Source organism: Mastomys coucha, unplaced genomic scaffold, assembly GCF_008632895.1.
Source record: "Mastomys coucha isolate ucsf_1 unplaced genomic scaffold, UCSF_Mcou_1 pScaffold15, whole genome shotgun sequence".
NCBI lineage: Eukaryota > Metazoa > Chordata > Mammalia > Rodentia > Muridae > Mastomys > Mastomys coucha.
The window spans coordinates 160,682,666-160,704,404 of NW_022196897.1; the positions used below are offsets into that span (position 1 = coordinate 160,682,666).

Genomic DNA, 21,739 nt, shown 5'->3' on the forward strand with positions numbered 1-21,739 from the left:
TGTTTGTCAACGGAGTTCATACCTTCTTGGAAGCTGCTCTAATAATTACAGTTACTTTAACAGCCCTGACAAAAGTAACCACCTTTGATATGATTAGTGTTTGCTTGAGGCTCTGATCCTCAAGCATTCGAGCTCTTCGGTCATTAACACTCATTTACGTTCATTCACGTACGGACTCTAATTCCCCTGAATATATAGTTTTGTGTTCTCGTTTTCAGTTGTTTGGTGGCTATGCTCATGGAGAAAAAGTTGAGGAGTGGGGACACACCCCCCGTAGGAATCTACATTTGGCTTCTAAAATCCGCTAACCTGTAGCTATCTTACTCCCTTCGCTCACAAGACCTCGATATCAGCGCCCCCCCCCCACCTCGCCGCTTTGGCCAAATCTACTCAAACAAGGTTCCCGCCTGCCACCTGCCGGCCCACTAGGGTCTGAGCCATGAGCTCTGCGCCACCGCACAGCTCTCGGGGAGGCACTCCCGCCCCCAAACACCTCCCTACTGCACATGCCCGGCAGAAGTCCGCGCAACTTTATAGGGCCCCATTGCCCCATCTCTCCTCAGTCTCCTCTATCCTCTCCTAGACGAGAGGATCAGTGGAGGCACCTCTCGGAGTCTTAGACTTCAGAGTCTGAGACTTACCGAGAGGAGCCAGGAGGAGACAACCCTTTTCTCTTCTTTACCCATCCCTTTCTTTTACTTACAGCCACAAGCTGAGGCGCGGAGCTTTAGAAAGTTCGCAGTGGTTGGAAGGTAGGTACCTCCCTTCTTTTTGCCTCAAGGTGAGACTGGGGTCTCCGGACCCCAGCTTCTCTCCTCATAAGATGAATCCTTTTCGGCCCCAACAGTCCTTGCGCAGTGGGGCCACTCTCTGCAGAGCCAGAGGGTGAGTCGGCTTCTCGGTGAGCGCCTAAGAGAATGGATCGCAGGTCCCGGGCTCAGCAGTGGCGCCGAGCTCGCCATAATTACAACGACCTGTGCCCGCCCATAGGCCGCCGGGCTGCCACCGCTCTCCTCTGGCTCTCCTGCTCCATTGCTCTCCTCCGCGCCCTAGCCTCTTCCAACGCCCGTGCCCAGCAGCGTGCCGCCCAGCGCCGGAGCTTCCTTAACGCCCACCACCGCTCCCCTGCCCCTGCCCCTGCCGCTGCCGCTGCCGCACAGGTACTCCCCGAGTCCTCTGAATCCGAGTCTGATCACGAGCACGAGGAGGTTGAGCCTGAGCTGGCCCGCCCCGAGTGCCTAGAGTACGATCAGGACGACTACGAGACCGAGACCGATTCTGAGACCGAGCCTGAGACCGAACTCGAGACCGAACTCGAGACCGAGCCTGAGACCGAGCCAGAAACCGAGCCAGAGGACGAGCGCGGCCCCCGAGGCGCCACCTTCAACCAGTCACTCACTCAGCGTCTGCACGCTCTGAAGTTGCAGAGCGCCGACGCCTCCCCGAGACGTGCGCAGCCCACCACTCAGGAGCCTGAGAGCGCAAGCGAGGGGGAGGAGCCCCAGCGAGGGCCCTTAGACCAGGATCCTCGGGACCCCGAGGAGTCAGAGGAGCGCAAGGAGGAGAACAGGCAGCCCCGCCGCTGCAAGACCAGGAGGCCAGCCCGCCGTCGCGACCAGTCCCCGGAGTCCCCTCCCAGAAAGGGGCCCATCCCCATCCGGCGTCACTAATGGGTGACTCCGTCCAGATTCTCCTTGTTTTCATGGATAAAGGTTAGTTGCCCTGACCAAACTGGGGTCCCTGAGACAGTAGAGTGGGAGGAAGGAGACAGATGGGAGGCAAGGTGGGAAGGGAGCAGTGCCCATTAATCAACCCAAAATACACCCCGGAAAAGGAGAGAGGGCTCTTCAAATCTCTCCAGAGCACCCAGGGACGCTTGGGAGGCCAAAGGTTTGTTGGACGGCGAGGCTTTTCTGGAGCCTCGCTGGAGACAACCTGAGGTCCCCGAGCTGGCACCCGGTGCGCAACATTGAATTCGGTGCGCCACACTGAATTCCCAGCGCGCCCCAGGTTTGGAGTCACACACAAACGGCAAAGGTAAGTCACTTGTTTTCTACGTTCCTTCTCCTCCTCCTAGAGAGGTTACTTAGTCTTCAGCAACGGAGTTGGCTTTAGGTAGAGCCCACAGGGCTCGGTATGGAGGTGCACGAAACCAACTTTGGCGATGTGAGACTGCTGCGCCATAGCTACACTATTGCAATGCGCAGAAAGTAACTGCGTTTGGGATTGGGTGACAACTCTGGTGCCTAAGTCGCACGTGGCATTCAGCCGGCGCGGAGCCTGGAAATCGGGTACCGGCATGGCCAATCTGGGGCCGCGGGACCCTGGAGCCAGTGCTCCCTCACGCCGTGCAAGCAGTTTTGGCTAACACCGCTCACCTCTGGAGGTTCGAGGAGGCCTGAGATCGTGAAAAGGGGCGCGCGCACCTCTTTCGTGCGTCCTAAAGCCAACCTTCCGGCGCAGACAGGAGTTTCTCGATAATGAATAGTGCTTGGAGGACACTCAGTGGAGGTAGAGGTATCTTTATGGGGTGCCCTTCTGGGCTACCTGGGTTTGCAGGACGGCTAGGATCACATCGGGGTATCGCGCAGCTGGTTAGGCGGATCCGACTTGTCCGGAGAGGTCCGGGACTGTGCGCCTAGGCCCTAGAGGCAGGAGAGAAGGAATGAGAGGCGGACCAAGTGGTCTTGGGAGGAAAGGCAGAGCGGACCAAGGCACAGGCTGAGCCAGGGGGTCGTGGCTGTCACGCCGACACCTCCAGAGGTGCACCCAAAGATCGTGGCGCTTCCCAAGCTGGGAAGATGTCGGATGCTGTGCTTAGGACTGAGAGGTGGCAGGGAGGTTGCGCTCAGCCATTTTGGCTATCTTCAGCTCGGGTGGGGCTGTATTTGGAATCTGTAACCTGCGGGGGAGGGGAGGTCTTCGGTGATCTGCCCCAGCGCAGAGCTCGTAACACACCTTGGAATGCTTTCCCTTCAGCCTTGGGCAGAAAGGCTGATCTTAAGTAAAACGCACCTACTGTATCTCACCCCTTTAGAAACTTTTTTTTTTAAGTGTGCGCGGCTGGTCTTGCGACGGCTTGAGATATTTTGATGGGATGATTTGGGAAATCTGGTTAAGAAAAGCAGTTTCAAAGCTTGAAATCAAAGACGGCTGGGCTCCTGAGCTCCTACGAGGAGAGCTGCTAGAAGGAACGCATTACGTAGTCTCCTTTCAGGACCTACCCCGTTTCCTGGGATGGCGTCGCAGCCCCCAGAACTTAAGTGAGGGTGGGCTGTGCGCACTGCGGCTAATTGCGTCTTTGATCAACAGCGGGAAGCAGTTTGTTAGCAGTGGTAGAGAATGAGCTGGTAGACTGCGGAAAGGAGGCGGGGGCTTTTGGGTTGAAAGCGTGAAATTGCCTAAGTGAAACATTATCTTTCCTAGTTAAAATGCTCGGTAATATAAACGATGATGGTGACGTTTTCTTGACGTTAGGTACCATTTTGTCTTGTGATGTATTAGTAGCCTGAGTTTACCAAGCAACAGGTTTCTAGTTAACAGGTGGAGAAGCCGCACTTTTTTCAGCAGTTGTTTTTTTTTTTTTTTCATTAGCTAAATTAAGATGCTGCCTTGTTGCTGGGATAAATAAAAATTTAAAAGTGTCTCCAATTTCTATAACCCCCACCTCTCGTTGCTCTTATAGAAGCCCAGAGCCAGGCTTGGTGGCGCAAACCTCTAATCTCAGCGGGGGTAGGGTGGGGGTGGGGAGGCAAGTGGATCTCTTGAGTGCTAGGCCAGCCTGCTCTACAGAGCAAGTTCCCGAACTGCCAGGACTGCAGAGAAACCCCGTTTCCGGGGAAAAATAAAAACAAACAAACAACCCCCCCCAAACAAACCAAAATAAAAAACAACAGAACAACAACAAAAGAAGCCTAAGTGAGAAGTTTAACAGGTCTATGCCCGGGGTATTCAAACAGGAACGCGCATTTTGTTATTAGTAACCTTCCACTGTCTACCTGAGTCACAGCAGACGCATTAGTCCAGCCTGCTACCCACCCCACAACCGTCCCCTCTCGGCACCTTCCCCTTCCTAGCGCTATCCTGACTCCAAGTGAAAACCCCCAGCGGGCTATATAGGAGCATGCCACCCTTGGGAGAGCCCCAGCACCCACACGGGAGGTTTTGGTAAAACGCCCATTCCAAGCCCATTTTCTGTGAACTAGTTCATTCGCTCACTAGGCTCAGGACTTTCCTTTTTTCCGGGGGCTTTTCTAGCAGGTCCTCAAACATCCCTAACTAGCCCTTTGTCTCATCCTGTTAAAGCGGGGTTAGCATTTGAATGGGCTGGCTGGTCCTTTCCCGTCCTAGATCGACTGCTGAGGGAGATGCACCGCGGGACAAGACCAGGGTGGGGGTTGGTGGCAAAGCTAATTAAACTGCGTGCCACAATCTTTAGGACTTTTTGCTGCATTAAGCGTTTGCTTAGTGGGAAAACTTCCTTCTGTGGCAGAAGGGTGCGATTATTGAATTTCTTCTAAGTGACTTTCTTTTAAATTATGTGGCAATGTTCAAATAGCGTGTGGTGGTAAAACCCAGATGTAAGTATTTTTTAGTTTATCAATCAAACTTTTAACCTCATTTGTGAGACCTGGAGAGTGACGTGGGAGGGTGTGAACTCCAGAACGATTTGTAAGTGTGTTTTCTGTTTGCTTTTTTTACCCTCTGGGATTGCTTACAGCCTTTGACTCTTAAGCCTACATTTTAGCAGCTGTGTTCCCTTAACAAGAAACTTGAAACATCAGAACTGGTAAGAATAAAGTTTTTTTTTTTTTTAAATGGATTTACTTATTTTCTCCTTTTGTCATGCTCTAAGAGAAAAAGAGGATGAGGAAACTGAGCAGAGACCACGGTGTGGGGGCAAGCAGTACAGCGGGCCCATCACAAAAGCAAGTCATGATAATCAATTGTTCAGGGCCAGAGACCAGTGATGTCATGAGTTAGTACCACTTAGTAACAAGATGGGAAACTCAGCCATACCTTTGCTCCCACGGAATGTCCTAGTGTGGGGTTTGGGCACTAATTAACCTACCTCCCAAACCCAAACAGCAGCAGAATGAGACAAAAGGCGAAAGATACTGGGTGAGACAGGGTGCCTCTTTCCCACCCTCGCTGACTACCTCAGGTCTTCCCTCACACCCCTCTGCCTCAGTTTCTTCTTAAAGTGCGCTAGCAGAACAAAATGGTTCTTTATGGTGTCAGAGGGTGGAGCTGTGCCTCCAGCTCCATTGACGTTCTCAAATCTCAAACGTTTGACTAAATAAAAAGCACTAACTATGAGCAAGTGTTTGTGTTGTCAGATCCTTTCAGCTCGTGGCAAACGGTTTAAGAGGGCTGGGAGAGACCATGTGACTCACTGCGTCCAGTCCTGGGGGCAGGGCAGGGGTTGGGAAGCGCCATCGAGCATTCCTAAGAGCACCTATCAATGCTGAGTGTGGCCTGATGTTTATTCAATTCTCCCCCTGTGGTTTGTGTCTAGAATGAAGGAACCTTCCGGAACCCAGTTGGTACAAGCCCAGTAGGGATGTAGCTATGGAGTACAGGAGTCAGCCAGCTGACAGTGCAGGCTAAGTAACGGCTTAGACGCTCTAGATTATTGGCATAAACGAAATGTTTCACCACCTGTCCACTGTCATTCCCTCCCAGGGGCTTTTCTCCAGCCATTTCCAGCCAGTGGTCCCTGTCTCTAGTTTTAGTACTCACAGAATCTTTTTATATGCTGCAAGGCCTGGTAATAGCTAAGTTCACTCTCTCATACACACTCATACACACACACCACAAGCACGCATACACATGTCAGACACATGCATATACTCATACAAACACAGCAGACACTCAAATACTCCACACCCTAGACACCACACTCATACACACATATACCACAAATACACATGCCAGATACATGCACCTTCTCATACACAAACACACCAGACACTCATGCTCACACCTCAGAGACCACACACATGCACACACTCATCCACACACAAACATTACACTCATAGGCCATACACTCATATACACAAGCATACCAGACACACTCACACACCACAGACACACTCATACACACACCATACACCCACACTCATACACAAAGCACACCCACACTCATATACACACCAGATACTCATACACAAACACACCCACACCCATACACACAAACACCCACACTCATAGACACAAACACACCCACACTCATATACACACCAGATACACACAAACACACCCACACTCATACACATAAACACGCCTACACTCATATATACATCACACACACAAGCATACCACACTCAGACACACAAACACACCCACACTCATACACATAAACACACCTACACTCATATACACACCAGAAACACACACAAGCACACCACTCATACACACACAAGCATGCCAGACACAAATACACACGCCAAAATTGGCTCCAGTACCTGAGGCAAACAAATCGAACACTTCTCTCTGTAATTGGTCTGCAAATTAAGTGACTTTTTATCGACCACTTATTTCATGTTTTAACCCCCTTGGGGCATTTAAAAATTTGGTCAAATTTTACTAGTGTTTGTTTTCTCAAAGTCTCCTAGATAGGGAGCCCTATCCCCAGCTGTGAAGTAGGAGAAATGGTATGGCGGGGGGCCAGAGTACATACACACACAGCCTAGTGACAAGTGTGGAGCATACACACACAGCCTAGTGACAAGTGTGGAGCATCATCAGTTATTGATAGTGCTCAGCCAACAGAGGCAGGACACCCAGGGGAGATGGCGTAGGCTGCTTCTCCAGGCTCAAATGCAGCACATCCCTATGTTTTTTCCTATGAGCTTATTATAGTGTAAACATGTTACACACTAGCAAGGGGATGTGGCTGCCCCAAGGTGAGGAAAGCAAAAAGGGCTGTGGGACTACAGGGACTAAAAGAACAAGCCGTGAAGCTGCCAGGAAGGAGCTGCACGTAGGTGGGAGCTCTGGACAACAGGTACAAGCGGGAGGCACAAAGCCAACACATTTTTTGGGTGCACACAAAAGCACTTTGAAGAGATAGGGGATCAAACCATTGAGGACACAACCAAATATGGCAGGCTGAAGAGGGAGGGTGAGGCCAGGAGCAACAAGGAGCATCATCACCTCAGCCTTAGGAGGACTGTTTTTAACAGGCACTAAATGAAGATGTCAGATCAGTCACCCTTGAGGTGACTGTCCTGGTCTTACAGACCTAGCCCAGGAATTTCAACTTCACTTCCACAGAACCGAGTTCTCATAAGGATACCGCCAGTTCACTAACCAAAAATACTTAAAAGCTACTAACCTTACTTAACGGTTTTTAAAGCATTAGGTTTTGACTCAAGGAAGACCAGCCTCTGAGGTTCCCATTCATACTTGAGTGGGACAGGAATGCAGACCTAGAGTCTGCAGGTTTCTCCATCCCCCAGGCAAGAGCTGTCTGATTCTCCAGGCTTATGTGTCGGTTTCAATTAGACTTCATTAGGAAAATTTGCTTTGGATATTGAGGTTGTGTGAAAAGGTGAACAACACAATCCCCCTCAAATTCCAATAGCATTCAGGCCCAGAAGCCCCTGGGTGCATAGAATTTCCACCATGAGTTACAGAAATCTTACATAACCTTTCTATTAAAACCAAACTGCCTTCTGGGATCCGCACCCTTCCCCTGGTTATTTCTCTCATCTGGAACAGGCACTTCTCCCTCAGTGACTTCAGCTGCATTCTCAGCTGTTCTGCACAAAGAAACCCCAGCAAAATGTGGGCACCTTGTGCAGGCACAGGTGGCAGGAGCATGGCATGCTAAGGCACAATTTGGTGGTTCTTCCACAAAGAAAGCCATTGAGATTGAGCCACTGCTAATAAGCCTGAGGGAGGGGCCTGACCTTGTGTAATAGCTTTTCATCCGTGAGTTTACCAGCTGTATTCATAAATATAATTTTATGCCCCTAACATGAGCCCCACACCAGCCCCTAGTCCAGTATCTTGCCCAATCTGTTAGGGACATCTTCCCTTTAATTAGCATTTGCCTCAAACAGGCCAGCCCCACACAGCCCCTTCTGCAGACAGCAGTAAGCTGCTGCTGCCTCCACCGGCTAAGGCTGTCAGAGAGAGGGGGGAGGGCTGCAGCAGTCTTAATTGAACAGTAATTAATTGAACAGCTTCTAAGTCTTATTGCTACTCAGGGAAACACTCAGAAACCTTTGCCACTGGGAGGCTGAATGACTTAGCGTTTGCCTCAATCCTCTTTCTATCTTCTCTTTTTCTGCACCTGGTTCCTTTGCCTGGAAATTAATGGCACATAATATATGTCTATTATACATACCTATATGTATTATAGGCAGAGAAGGCCTCCTATAAGGCTGCCCTTTCCCCAAAGCCACAGACCAAAAGGAACCTTACTGCCAATGGTCTTGCTATTCCTGGTTTCTGTGCCCCCCAATCTTGCTCACTCCACCCTCCCCTCTACCCAAGGGGCCTTTCCTCCTCAGCTTTCTCTTTTGTAGCTAAATCAACGTTAAGAAGCAGTTACTTGAGATATCTGGATGGGCCTTGGGCTTTTGGCAGAAAACAAAAACCCCAAAAGGAAAAAAAGAACTATTAAAAAAAAAAAAAGCCCCCAAATATAAGTATAAATACAATTGTTGATTGTAAACAAGCACCCAGCCCAGGGTAGCACAGAAAAGTGGGACCTTGCCTTTTTAGGTGATGAAGTTGAGTCAGCTTCTTTCGGGTTAGTGTGACTTTCAAGAGGTCACCTGATTATTTCTCATTTGGGCACCTGGGCCAGCTGCACTGAGCAGGCTGACTTTCCTCAGAGAAGCAGAGCCCAATGGAAACAGGACTTTACCACTTCTTTCTAACACAGAAAATCCTGTTCTCCCAACTGACATGCCATCTCCCTTATAGCCTGTCACTCTAGCACATTACTGTGTGGATGGGTAGAGACCCCAAACTTAGCTTTTGCCCTTCCCACCTATGAAGCCTTCTTCGGCACTCACTCCTTTCCTGCCCACAGCTCCGTGACTTGCTAGTGGCCTCGTTTTACTCACATCTCTCAGCATTTACCTTTTCCCCATCACAGCCATTACAAAGTCAGCTGGAAGAATGACCATAGCTCTCGCCAGGGAGCCGGTGAGATGGGTAAACAAAGGTGCTTGGGTCATAGAACCCACAAGGCGCCCAGAACTAGCTCCAACAAATTGTCTTCTGACCTCCTTGTGAACGCACTCACTCAAGTGTGCGTGCGTATGAGTGCGCGCACACAAGTAAGAGGGGAGGAAAAAGATCCTTTCCTAGGATAGAGTTATCATGTCAGACCATTCGAAACCTCACTCTTTAGTAGGGTAAGGCTCCAGCCCAGGCACTCACCACCACGCAACAATCATGTCAGACATGTATTGAGCCAGCAAGGTCACCAACCTGGACAGGCACTAGACAGTGAATCCCACCAAGGTGAGTCCCAGTCAACTGATAACTGACCACCTCCAGCTCTTACCATTCTGGGCTCCCCGAGTCCTCTGGCCAGGCTCTCCAGTCACCTCTCTTGCACTGCTCAGCTTCTCTGTAGGGCCCTCTTGAACTCCTGCTGGTGTACAGCAGAGCCTTTGTACTCAGCTCTAGGCCACTACAGGAAACTGAGAGCACAGGGCAGGGTATACTATTATCATTATTAATCACGATTATCAGTATTAATCCCTGTGCTCCATCTTTCCCACTATGAATTTGCCTTTAAATTAAAGTGCTTTTTTTTTTTTTTTCCTTTTTAAAGTCAATCAATGTGAAGACTCTTAGCGCTTTTCCAACCAGGGGCAATTCTGTATCAGGATATCTGTGCCAACTCTGAGGACACTGATATTATTAATACTAAGGGCATGGTACTGGCATCTGGTAGGTAGAGACTAGAGAAGCCACAGAATATCCTGCCTCACATAAGACAGTCACCATAGCAAAACATTACCTGACCCAAGTCCCCAGTGTGAGGCCGAGAAGCCATGATGCATACACAAGGGCTGCTCCCACTTCCGCCTCTGGAGCCTGCCCTGCTCTCTCCAGCTGTCCTCTCCTTGGCTATATTCCTCCACTGGAGAAATTTTATCTGGCTCATTTACCTCAAACCTTAGTAAGGTTGGTGGATAATTTGAATTTTTGCCTCCTACCCTTCTCCTAAACTCCAGACCTTTCCTTCCCGGAAATTGATTGTAAAAAAAAATCTCTCAGACCGTCCATTTTCCTTTCAAACCTGCCATGTCTGAAATAAAACTCTACCTCCGCACCAGCCCCTCCCTGACTCTCCTCTAATTCCCAGTGTCCACAACCCAGGTGGTAGTCTTTGACTCCTCCGCCTTTTGTGACTTGCCTAATGCGAGAGCTCCCAGGAAGCCCCTGAAACCCTTAAGTCTTTTATCCATTGTGTATGGATCTCTCTCCTCTAAGGGCTTCCGCTGCTGCAGCTTCTTTGTGCACAGCACTTCCTTTGTTCCCTTTATCGGAACCACCCTCCATGTTGGTTCTGCCCTTTCTAAAAACTTGATTCAAATTTGATCTGCGAAGGGGGGAGAAAAACACACCTTTCATCATCTACCCCATTTCCTCCTCTTCACTTCCTGCCCAAAGAGCCCGGATGCTGCATGGATACCTCAGAAAGGACATCCATTTTCTCCCTTCTTTTCCACAGCTTCTACAGGAGCAAAGGTGTCCAATCATTTACGTAACCAGGCCCCACACCCCCTTAGGTTGGACTCTTTGTTCCACATAAGTAAAGGTGTACCCGTTCTGCCCCACCCCTTCTATTCAGTCAAGACATCTTGCTATGGAGACCCATTCGAGGCGCCATTTTCTCCATCTGGTCTTTGCAACCCCTCCTATTGGAGGCCTTCTCTTTCCATTTTCATGCCGTCCTGCTCTTTCAAAAGGAGACTGGCATATTCTGGATGTTTCTCCCTGTCAGAGAAGCATGATATAAGAAAGAATGTGGAACAAAGGATTCTCACAGATCATAAGAATGTCTGAACAAAGAGAACCTGAACCCATTTTTTTTTTTTTTTTGATGAATGGTGCTTTAGGGATGGGTGTGAGAGGCCTGGAGAGCCCACAAGATCCGCATGCGGTCTCCTTGGGTCTCCAACCTCAGCGTCTACTGACCTTCCACCTTGTGCAGGGTTCAGCATCTCTGGGAAATGAAATCTGTCCATCTTGTACTGCTCGTCTGCATCGGAGCAGTAAGCTCTCTTTCTCCATAGGCCTGGCCCACCACCTCCAGGCCCTGGAAAAGCCTCTCTCCGCGGAGCCTCGGCGATAGCCCTCTCTGTGTAGTGGGTTAGCCTACCGCCATCATGAGCCCAAGGGATAGGCCATGGGGGTCCCTGACCTTCTCACCTTAGCCTTGGCGATTTAGGGCATCAAAAAGCTTGGCTCCCAAGGCACTCACGGCGACCGAGGCCTTCTAGGCCTGGCCGCCATACGCCCGCCCGCCAACCGCTTCCACCCAACCCTGCAAGCACAACCTCTTTGGGCGTTCCAACGCGGCGCCCCCTATTGGACCTCCCACCCATATCCGGTTTCCGGTCTGAAGCCCCCTGCTCATTCGCCAGGCATCCTTGATTGGCGTGACCCCAGCCCAATAGCTGACCTGTCGCTGGGGTCGGAGGGGAATGGGCTAGTGGTTGAGACCCAGTTGGCCTATTCGGTGTATGTTCAAACCGTTTCGCCATTTTGAGTGGGGGGTTGTTGGCCAAACTTTGGACCAAAGTTCAAAGTGTCCGGCGTGCAGTGTGTTGAGCCGTAGAGTTGAGGTGGCACGCCTTCGGCAGATCGCAGGCATTCTCTAGGGGTTCACTTTGTCTGCTTTCCTCTACTCAGGGTGACCACGTGGACGCTGTAGGCAAGGGGCTGTAGTGTGCTGAGCCTGCAATGGGAAGAGGGACATGTTAGACTTCAGAGAATTAAATCGTGCCGCGGCGCCCCGGCACGCATCTTACAATCTAGCCATCTGTGTGGTGCATAATTGCCGCAGCCTGCTTTATGTACCACTTCATACTCTCTTTCTTCAGGGTCCTGCAGGCCAGACCTGCCCACTGCCTAGCTGCATTGCAACAAAAGACAATGCCTCGCGCCATCGCCATTACCTACCGCGGTGTGTGTGTGTGTGTGCCGCGCGCGCGGGCGCGCGCACACGCGGCAAAACAAAACAAAAAACCCCAAAGGGCAAACAAACCAACAAACAACAAAACAAACCCTCGCCCCTGCCCAGAATTCCTCTGCAGTTCAGAGACCTAAAGCATTTTGTGATTATTCGCTGAGCCCACCGGGCAAGGCGAATGTTTATCTCCTGCAGCTCTGAGCCCACCGCAGCTCCGCAAGGGGCGTGCAGCTGCGGGTTTTGTGGCCGAGCTTAACATCGCCTGGGTGGACTGTTGCAGTTCTAAGTATAGCAAATGCTCTGTGGTGTTCACAATAGAAGGAGAAGGGGATGGAAGGGGGCTGGAGAGGGCTAGATAGAAGAACTGAACACAGAATTGGCAAATGGCTCTGGAAGACGCGAGTCTCGGCAGCTGTTGCCACCACGGCTCGGTTGGTTGGTTGGTGCATTATCAGGTTTTCTAGTCTTTACGACCACCTTAAATGGGCCATCGACTACACCCCAAATCTCCTTTTGCCCTTACCCAAAAGACAGAAGCGTGAGGCCTGAGCTAGGTAGGGGGTCTTCTGGTAAGCCCTGTGCCCCCTCCCCTATCTGTGCGAAAGCGGCAACAATGAGTATCGCCTAAGGGGGCTTTGCTTGATTTTCCGCAGTGCACTGCTGAGACCTTTATTTCTTCTGCATCGCCATCCACATAAGCAGAGCGAGCCGTGACTGCGTCACGCTATGCCACTGCTGAGACCCCCGAGTTGTAATGGGGATGGGGGGCATTGAGGGGATTTGCTGGAGCCATCCCCAACAAACAGCAAACATAAACATTAAAAGAAAAGAAAAGAAATAAAGAAAACTACCTCAGAGCATTTAAAAAATAAATTGCGTATTTACATTCAGCACTTCCTCACCCTCTCTCTACCCTTCTGGTGGGCTCGCGACCACCTGACGCATTTTCGTGCGTACCCCTTTCCTTGTATCCTGAAACCTCCTTTTCCAGACTTGGAGTATGGGTATTGCTTGGGTGTGGGTCTTTAGATCAGGGATTCACTGCATACTTGGGTGATCTGGGGTGATAAAGCCCTCCTGCAGTCCCTCCTCCCCTCGAGAAGAATCAGATGGGGAGGGAGGCTCTCAGCGTCTGTAATCTAACAGACCAATGCCCACGTCTTGCGTCACGTGTCCCAGCAACGCAAGAGAGCTCGCGCTCTCTCTCTGGGCAGGGAAAAAGCGAGCAAGAGCGACTCGGAATCAGTCCGGGAGAGCAGAGGACGGAGCCGAACGTCCCTACGAGGCCTCCGCTCATCAGCCCCCTTACCCAAAGTCGGGAGCAGCCGGCACTGGGAGCCAGCTCCCGGAGCCGGCTCAGCACTGAGACCGGCGTCCTCTGGCGGCTGAGAAAGAGTTCTGCTTACGATTTTCGAGACGAATCGGCACGCTCTTAGATGCCAAGAAGGCGGAGCTAAAGTACAGCAAAGTAAGAAGAGAGAGCAGAAAAGTTCCTAAAGTTGCTGGCCGACCACAGCCCGAAGGGGTAAGTGTAACTAGGAAGGTGACAGACTTCGCCAACAAGAAATAACTTGCCTCAGCCATGGCCCTGGGTTCTAGCCCCTGATCATCTATCCTTACAAAGTTTGGAAACTGAGGCTGGAGAACTTTCCAACCAAAACTTGAATTTTTTTAAAAAAAATATTTTTTTTCACCCTAGTTTGGCTGGGTGCTCCGTCTTACGGAGCCCCAAATTAATTTTAAAAAGCCGCCACCGTGTTATGGGCATGCTCAACTGCCTCCACGGCAATAATATGTCAGGACAACACGATATCCCCCCTGAAGTCGGGGAGCAGCCCGAGCAAGAACCTTTGGAAGCCCCAGGGGCAGCTGCCCCCGGTGCTGGGGCTGGCCCAGCCGAAGAAATGGAGACCGAACCAGAGGCTGAACCGTCTAACAATGAGCCCGTCCCCGACGAGACCGGCAGTGAGGTCAGTGGACCCCCAGAAGACTCAAAATCTGACATCCAGAGCCCCAGCCAGGCCTTCGAGGAAGTCCGAGTGGGTGGAGACTACAGCCCACCTCCAGAGGAAGCCATGCCATTCGAGACACAACAGCCCAGCCTGGGAGATTTCTGGCCCACCCTGGAGCAGCCTGGACCATCTGGAACCCTATCGGGCCTCAAAACCTTCAACCCAGCGATTTTGGAGCCCAGGACCCCCACTGGTGCGAGCCCAGGCCCGGGAGCCTATACCCCCCCACCAGAAGAGGCCATGCCATTTGAGTTCAATGAGCCTGCCCAGGGAGACCTTAGTCAGCCTCCCTTGCAAGTCCCAGACCTTGCTCCAGGAGGTCCGGAAGCATTGGTCCCCAGAGCTCTTCCCGCGGAGCCCGGGAACCTCAGATTTGAAATCGCTGGCTTCCGAGAAGACTACAGCCCTCCCCCTGAAGAATCTGTGCCATTTCAGGTCGGTGGAGAAGAATTCGGGGGCGATAGCCCACCCCCAGGGCTCCCGCGAGTCATCAGACAAATCGGCATTGGAGGCGAGTTCCCGACAGCCGCGATCCCGAGTGCGCTCTGCCTCGCTCCCGCCGAGAACGCGCCTCCCCTCTGGGTCCGAGGCGCCATTGACAGACCATTCCGCGAGGCTGTCAGATCTCCTCCTAACTTCGCCTGCGACAGCCCCCCAATGGAGATCACCAGACCCCTGCTTGAGATTGGCAGAGCCTCCACTGGGGTCGACGACGACACCGCTGTCAATATGGACAGCCCCCCAATCGCAAGTGATGGCCCGCCCATCGAAGTCTCGGGAGCCCCAGATAAGAGCGAGCGCACAGAGAGACCCCCAGTTGAGCGAGAAGCTGCCGAGAAGCAAAGAAGCTCAATCACCGCCACTACAATGGAAGGAAAAGTCCTCTCTCTGGAGAAAGAAGAAGGATTTTCCACCCAGCCTGAAGCAATGGATGCCCAGCCAGCCCCTGCTGCCCAAGCCGTCTCTACCGGATCTGATGCCAGCGGAGCTCCTCCGGATGCCGAGATGCTCACAGATACCCAGAGCGATGCCGAAGAAGTCGGGACAACCCCAGGAACGTCTTCAGATATCCAGTCCGATCCTGAGGAAGACGAAGAAGCACCAGCTGTCCGTGACGAGCCTGACGGAGGAGCAGCCCCGGTCGCCCCAGCCACTCCTGCCGAGTCCGAGTCCGAGTCCGAGTCCGAGTCCGAGTCCGAGTCCGAAGGCGTCAGAGATCCAGCCGCCGAGCCAGCCTCCGAGCCAGCCTCCGAGCCAGCCTCCGAGCCAGCCTCCGAGGCAGTCCCTGCCACCACGGCCGAGGCTGCCTCCGGGGCAGCCCCTGTCACCCAGGTGGAGCCCGCAGCCGCTGCAGTCTCTGTCACCCCGGCGAAGCCTGCCGCCCGAGCAGCCCCCATCACCCCTACGGAGCGCTCTACCCGGGCAATCCTCTCAGCTAGAGCCCATCCGGCCGCCGGAGCAGTCCCTGGAGCCCCAGCGATGTCAGCCTCTGCTAGGGCAGCTGCCGCTAGGGCAGCCTATGCAGGTCCACTGGTCTGGGGAGCCAGGTCACTCTCTGCTACTCCCGCCGCTCGGGCATCCCTTCCTGCCCGCGCAGCAGCAGCTGCCCGGGCAGCCTCCGCTGCTCGCGCAGTCGCCGCCGGCCGGTCAATCTCTGCCGCCTCAAGCAGGGCTCATCTTAGACCCCCCAGCCCCGAGATCCAGGTCGCTGACCCGCCTACTCCGCGGCCTGCTCCGCGGCCGACTGCCTGGCCTGACAACTACGAGCGGGGCCGAAGCTGCTGCAGGTACGAGGCATCGTCTGGCATCTGCGAGATCGAGTCCTCAAGTGATGAGTCAGAAGAAGGGGCCACTGGCTGCTTCCAGTGGCTTCTGCGACGAAACCGCCGCCCAGGCCTGCCCCGGAGTCACACGATCGAGAGCAACCCAGTCCGCAAGTTCTTCACCCGAGTCTTCAGAAGCTGCTTCAAGGTGTCTGCGTGCGCGCGATCGCGATCCCACAGTCCCAAGAAGGTTAAAGACCAGATGGAGGAGAGGAGAAAACAGATGCGCAAAGAGGCTGTGGAATTGCGAGAGCGAAGGCGCGCAGATAAGAAGAGGAGCAAGATCATCGACAAGCAACTGGAGGAGGAAAAGATGGACTACATGTGTACACACCGCCTTCTGCTTCTAGGTAAAGCGGCAGCTTCTGCCCCTGGGCAGTAGGGCCGCCCGGGCACCCGGGGAGGGGGTGGCAGGGCCTTCCGGTGGGGCTTGGGCCTTGCCCGTGGGAGGAGGGGTCCGGAAACCCTGTTAGAAGTTCCAGGGAGGGACCCCAACTCTGCCCTGGGGTGGGAGAGGGGCCTTTTGGAGAGTTCGGGTAGCCGAACTGTATGCCCTCCAGGGAGAAAAGTGGTGCCGAGCGACACTGAGGGTCGTTACCGGCCGGAGGCCAGCGCCAGCGCCAGCGATCGTAGGCTGGACAGGCGGGGGCGTGAGGTGAGCCCAGAACTGCTGGGGTGGGCCCTTCGGGGCTCCCCCGGCTCGATTGTTCGTGACCGCGGTGGGCTAGGGCCATCGGGGTGCGCGCCCCCGCCTCGCCTGGCACGGCTGCTTCGACTCAGACAGCTTGTTGTTGATGTGTGTTGGTGTCCATTTTCTGTGTTCGCCTGTGCATGACATGCTCAGTGTGTCCCAGTTTTCATCCCTGGCACTTTCAACGTACCCGCCGATTTTATATTTGTACTCTGAAATAGGTTACCTTGTGATTTGCGCCATGGCGCGACCAAAACTTTCCGTGTTGGTACACTCTGTAATAACCTGTGTGCAGACTCTCTGCAGCGAGCAGAGGGAAACCGCGCAGGCAACGGTGGTGTGGCATCCTGGGTAATCTGCTGGGCCGATGGCTAGGGGGAGTGGACCCGCCGCCGCGGGCCTCCGTAACCTTTTCCCGGTATGTCTCTCTCTCTTTTCCCCTTTGCGCTAAGCATTTCCTCCCTTCTCAATATGTATGTCAAGCCCTCCCGCCTTAACGGTTGAAAATCCAGACACTCGGGGCTTTGGGGTTGTTCAAAACACGTGTATTTTGTATTCTGTGCACACGCACACACATACTGGGACCACCTGTGGGGCGGGGGAGTAAAACAGGAGGAAGGTGGGGGGGGTGGATACTTTAGCCCTGTTGGCAAGGCCACATTCAAAACACACAAGGTTAGTTTCAAGGGGGTGGGCGTGGCTTGGTTTTAATATGTCTGTGTGTCCATATATATACATATATGTATATATATATATGTATATATATAATAATTTTCTTCTTAGCGAAGAGCCCGAGGTAAGGCAATCACTTATATTTTTACAATTCGTGGCAGGAGGGGCCTAGTTTAAGAAGGTTGGGATTTGTATGTTGGGAGCACAATCTTGCCTTTGTATTTTAATTGCAATTAAAATAAAAAAAATAAATACTAAATGTGTCTACAATGCATGGGAAGCTGGGAATATTACTTGTGAACTGTGTATATGTTTGCATGTCAATCTTTTTCAAGCAGCTTTAGCTGCGGGCAGGAGGACTGGAGGTAAGAGCTTCTATAAATCATTGGGGATGAAAAAAATAAAGATTAAAGAAATGTTATGCCAGCCAGATAGGTGCCTTTGGGGGCCCTCATTTTCCACCACCCTCTGTTCAACCTACTACTCCCTAGCTCTCCATGTCCCCTCCCCTCGCAGAGACCCCTCCCCTCATTCTGCAGCCAGAGCTCCTCCCACCTCAGACTTCTCATTTCCAACCTGAGGCGTTCATTCTTCTTGCCAGCTTAATCAAAACAGCAATTAACGATGGTCTGTACCTGTGGCTTAAATAAAATCTTCACGAGTGAATCTCCACAATTAATTTATTTTATTCTCTCAAACTTTTCAAGGGATCTCAGGATCACAGTTTCTAAGGCTGTGCTCCATTTGTCTGTGAAGTATTTGGTAATCTGTGATGGTGTTTATTAAAGACATTGATGACATGACTGTGCTGCTGTGATGTGCCTCCCACAAATCATTATTTTAAACGGGATGGTCATTTTATTTATGCCTACCTGGGGAAATATTGGTATCATTGAATCAAACCCATGGAAAAGGAAAGTTGCTATAAATTTCAAATGTCCCTGTTATGTGAAAAGCATAGCATCCTACATGCCAAGGCTTGGATTTCACTGCAGCTCCATTTCCATAGTCTGAGAAGCTGACCTGTGAGTTGGGTATGGGTGGGGACACAGATGTCTGCAGATAGAAGACCTAAGTGACTGTGCACATCTGAATCATGGTTGGTCAAGTAGACACGTCCCTTATATTCTGGTGCCTCGGTTGCCTCGTTTGAGAAACAAAGCTTTCCCAGGAAATTTTCATTCAAGTGTCCTGTAGTAACAGGACTTGGGTCTTCTGTCTAACTCCTACCCTCCATACAGGGATAAGAGGCTTGTGAGTTTACGCTCTCTGCTAATGCAGCTCTGCACCAAACCTTAGGTCTGAGGCCAGCTTCTTTCAGAATAGCAGACGTTTCCCTTAGATTTTTTTCGTAGAGGGGATAATTAAACCCAAACAGAAGCACATTTTTTGGGGGGGGGGCACCGTGGCACTGGTCTGTCTGTCCTTTGTGGACCTCAGCCACTCTGCTCTTTTAGATGTAGCATTGTTCAGAAGGTAGGCTGCTCAGCCTTGGCCTAGGCCTCCCTGAGCCTCTAAGATGGCCATTGGTTCCTGCTGCCTGAGACTGCAGCAGCGCTGTCTGTCAGAGCAGGCTGCAGTTTCCCAGTAGGTTGTTTTCATTTCGCTGAAGTAACAAGGGAGGGATAGTATCTGGGTCCCTGTTATTGACTGGGGAGGGTGGAAGCAGAAGGAGAGGATTCACTCACAGTTACAAGACCCTTTCACTGTCTAGCTTCATTACATTAAACAAGACACCTATGCCTTCTCACCCCTGAAAAGGTAGATCAAATGACCATCCTGAAACATGCTTCTTCATGTGTCACAGCCAGATTCATCTGTTGCTTAAAAAAAAAGCAAGCATTTTTCCGTGTGCATACTCCGTTTTTACTGCCCAAACATCATATTGCTAGAATTATTTTTAAAGATAGATGATAGAAAAATAGAAAGCTAATAATTTAATAGAAATTCTATAATGTCTAGAGAGCTAAGGCTTTTTAACAAAATTCAGTCAAGGCCTGTTTTCATGTTTCTGTTAGTTTAAAATCTGTGAGTTATATCTTTTTTTTTTTCTTTTCTTTTCAAAACTTCACTTAGATATTATTTCTTGGTTTAGAATTGCAAGGGGCTACCAGATCAGAATATTTTAGTACCTCTTGCCTTTATTACAAGTAGGTAAAGCACTATGTATAATATGACCACTATAGTAACCCCTCATTTTTATAGCAAATCACAATTAATTATATAATAATTTATCTGGCTGCCCAGTGGTGCAGTACTTTACTGCATCTCAGCATGCGGATTGTTTTTTTTGTTTTTCTGTATTTTTTTTTATGCAGTCATTTTCTTTTTCTAAATTCAGAAGGCTTCCACTGAACTGCTTGGTGCAGTGGGAAGTCCATAGCGCCCCCCGATGCCCAAATTTCAAAATTAAGAAAGATCTGCATTCTACCTCCCAATAACATCTGCAATAACAACATGTTTTGCAGAGATACTTTAAACAATTTCAACTTCTCAAAAACATTTTTTTCCTAAATAGGTAATTTTATTTTTATCTAATTCATATGATCTACCACGAGAAGATGGTATGAACCGTAGGGAATAGGGAATTACCCCTAACCTTGAAAAGGAGGCGTGGCCCATGCTTTTAACATTGTTAGTGGCCATCAATGACAATGATGACGTTTTAATTACATTTTGCAGTTTTAAAAGTCTTCCGTATAGTCACGTCAGCCCTTTTAAACAGTACTGGGCGACAAAGGCACTTCAGCACTCCATTACATGAGCACGCCCACTCAAATCACAGAGATTGAATGCCAGGGCCTCTCTTTCTCTCACAGGTAGCGAGGTAAGTATGTGAAGGGTGCAGGCCTCTAATTCTGAGGTGCTCATGCTCACTGAGCCCATTTGAAAACTTCTATATGGCTTTCTCAAAGCTGAGAGCATGACAGTTGGAGTGTTCTGTGATCTTAAAATCCCTTGTTAACTGACAGGTGTCTAACAGTCTGTTGCTTTCTGAATTCTAGCCAGGCCCTGACAGACCACTGACTGTAAATGTCTATCGAGTGAACATGAAATGTAAGCTGCCCATGTGGGGGAAGCCATTTTGTGGAGACTTAATACTCACGTTTGCTTCACTGCTCCCCTCCACATAACACACACACATACAACACATACAGACCCAAACATTCACATACATATAGCACATACACAACACATATACACACACACACAGCACAATACATACACACACATATAACACATGCATATATGCACACATATACAACACACACAATGCATACACATATATACACAACACACAATACACTACACACAAACATATACACACATACAACACACATGCAACATACATACACACAACACATACATATACCCATACATACACACCATACACAATGTATACACACCACATACAATATACCACACACAAACACATACACACATACAACATACATACACAAAAAATACACACACATACAACACATACATATACCTACACATACATAGGACACACAATGCATGCACATATATACAACACACACAACATACCATACACAAACATACACACATACAACACATACACACACCACACACACACACACATACACCACATACATAAACCCATACATATATAACACACACAATGCATACACATATATACAATACCACACACAAACATACATATAACACATACATAACACACATACACACATGTAACATATAACACATACATACATAACACATACACATACAACACATAAAACACACATATAACACATGCACATACCCACATATACACAGCATACACAATGCATATACATATACATACCACACACCATACCACACACAAACATATACACATATATAACACACATATGCACCATGCACACACACATACACATACAACACATACCTATACAACACACACATAGTGCATACACATATACACAACACAAGACACACAAACACATACAATACACATACACATATATAACATAGAACACATACATACATATATACTATACCCACACAACACATACACATACACCATACACAATACAACACACACAAACATACTTATATATATATATACAACACATACACAACACACATAACACACATACAACACATACATATGCCCATACATACATAACACACATACACATACTTAACATGTAACACATACATACATATATACTATACCCACACAACGCATACACATACACCATATACAACACAACATACACAAATATATATATATACATATATATACATATATATACAGCACATACACAACACACATAACACACACACATACAACACATACATATACCCACACATACACAACACACATACACATACATAACAT

General features: G+C 50.0%; 3 protein-coding genes and 1 long non-coding RNA gene across 5 annotated transcripts in view; 3 read left to right on the plus strand and 1 right to left on the minus strand.

Moving 5' to 3' along the window:
- The window catches only part of LOC116091498, a 29,222-nt gene extending 17,933 nt beyond the window's left edge, over positions 1–11,289 (minus strand). Inside the window, exons 1-3 of the long non-coding RNA XR_004119051.1 lie at positions 11,176–11,289; positions 2,548–2,645; positions 704–909 (exon numbers count right to left, since the gene is read on the minus strand). This is a non-coding gene — a long non-coding RNA (uncharacterized LOC116091498). The remainder of the gene's footprint in view (positions 1–703; positions 910–2,547; positions 2,646–11,175) is intronic.
- Positions 532–21,739, plus strand: part of LOC116091496 (neuroendocrine secretory protein 55) — a 53,248-nt gene continuing 32,040 nt past the window's right edge. The window contains exons 1-2 of the mRNA XM_031372936.1: positions 532–752; positions 848–1,712. Coding sequence (XP_031228796.1) covers positions 918–1,670 — 753 coding nt within the window. The 5' untranslated portion in view covers positions 532–752; positions 848–917 and the 3' untranslated portion in view covers positions 1,671–1,712. The remainder of the gene's footprint in view (positions 753–847; positions 1,713–21,739) is intronic.
- Positions 1,694–21,739, plus strand: part of LOC116091495 (guanine nucleotide-binding protein G(s) subunit alpha isoforms short) — a 62,084-nt gene continuing 42,038 nt past the window's right edge. The window contains exon 1 of one of the 2 annotated variants that reach the window (XM_031372933.1): positions 1,694–1,712. In XM_031372933.1, coding sequence (XP_031228793.1) covers positions 1,703–1,712 — 10 coding nt within the window. In that variant the 5' untranslated portion in view covers positions 1,694–1,702. The remainder of the gene's footprint in view (positions 1,713–21,739) is intronic. The other variant, XM_031372932.1, reaches the window with a different exon arrangement.
- LOC116091494 (guanine nucleotide-binding protein G(s) subunit alpha isoforms XLas-like) lies at positions 11,660–18,170 on the plus strand. Its single transcript, XM_031372927.1, has 2 exons — positions 11,660–16,357; positions 16,568–18,170. Exons 1-2 carry the CDS (start codon positions 13,933–13,935, stop codon positions 16,840–16,842), a joined length of 2,700 nt encoding a protein of 899 aa, XP_031228787.1. The 5' UTR covers positions 11,660–13,932; the 3' UTR covers positions 16,843–18,170.

Coding starts and splice junctions, on each gene's coding strand:
- LOC116091494 (XM_031372927.1), top strand. CDS start 13,933: ATGGGCATGCTCAACTGCCTCCACGGCAATAATATGTCAGGACAACAC. Junction 16,358..16,567: donor ACACCGCCTTCTGCTTCTAG/GTAAAGCGGCAG, acceptor TATGCCCTCCAG/GGAGAAAAGTGGTGCCGAGC.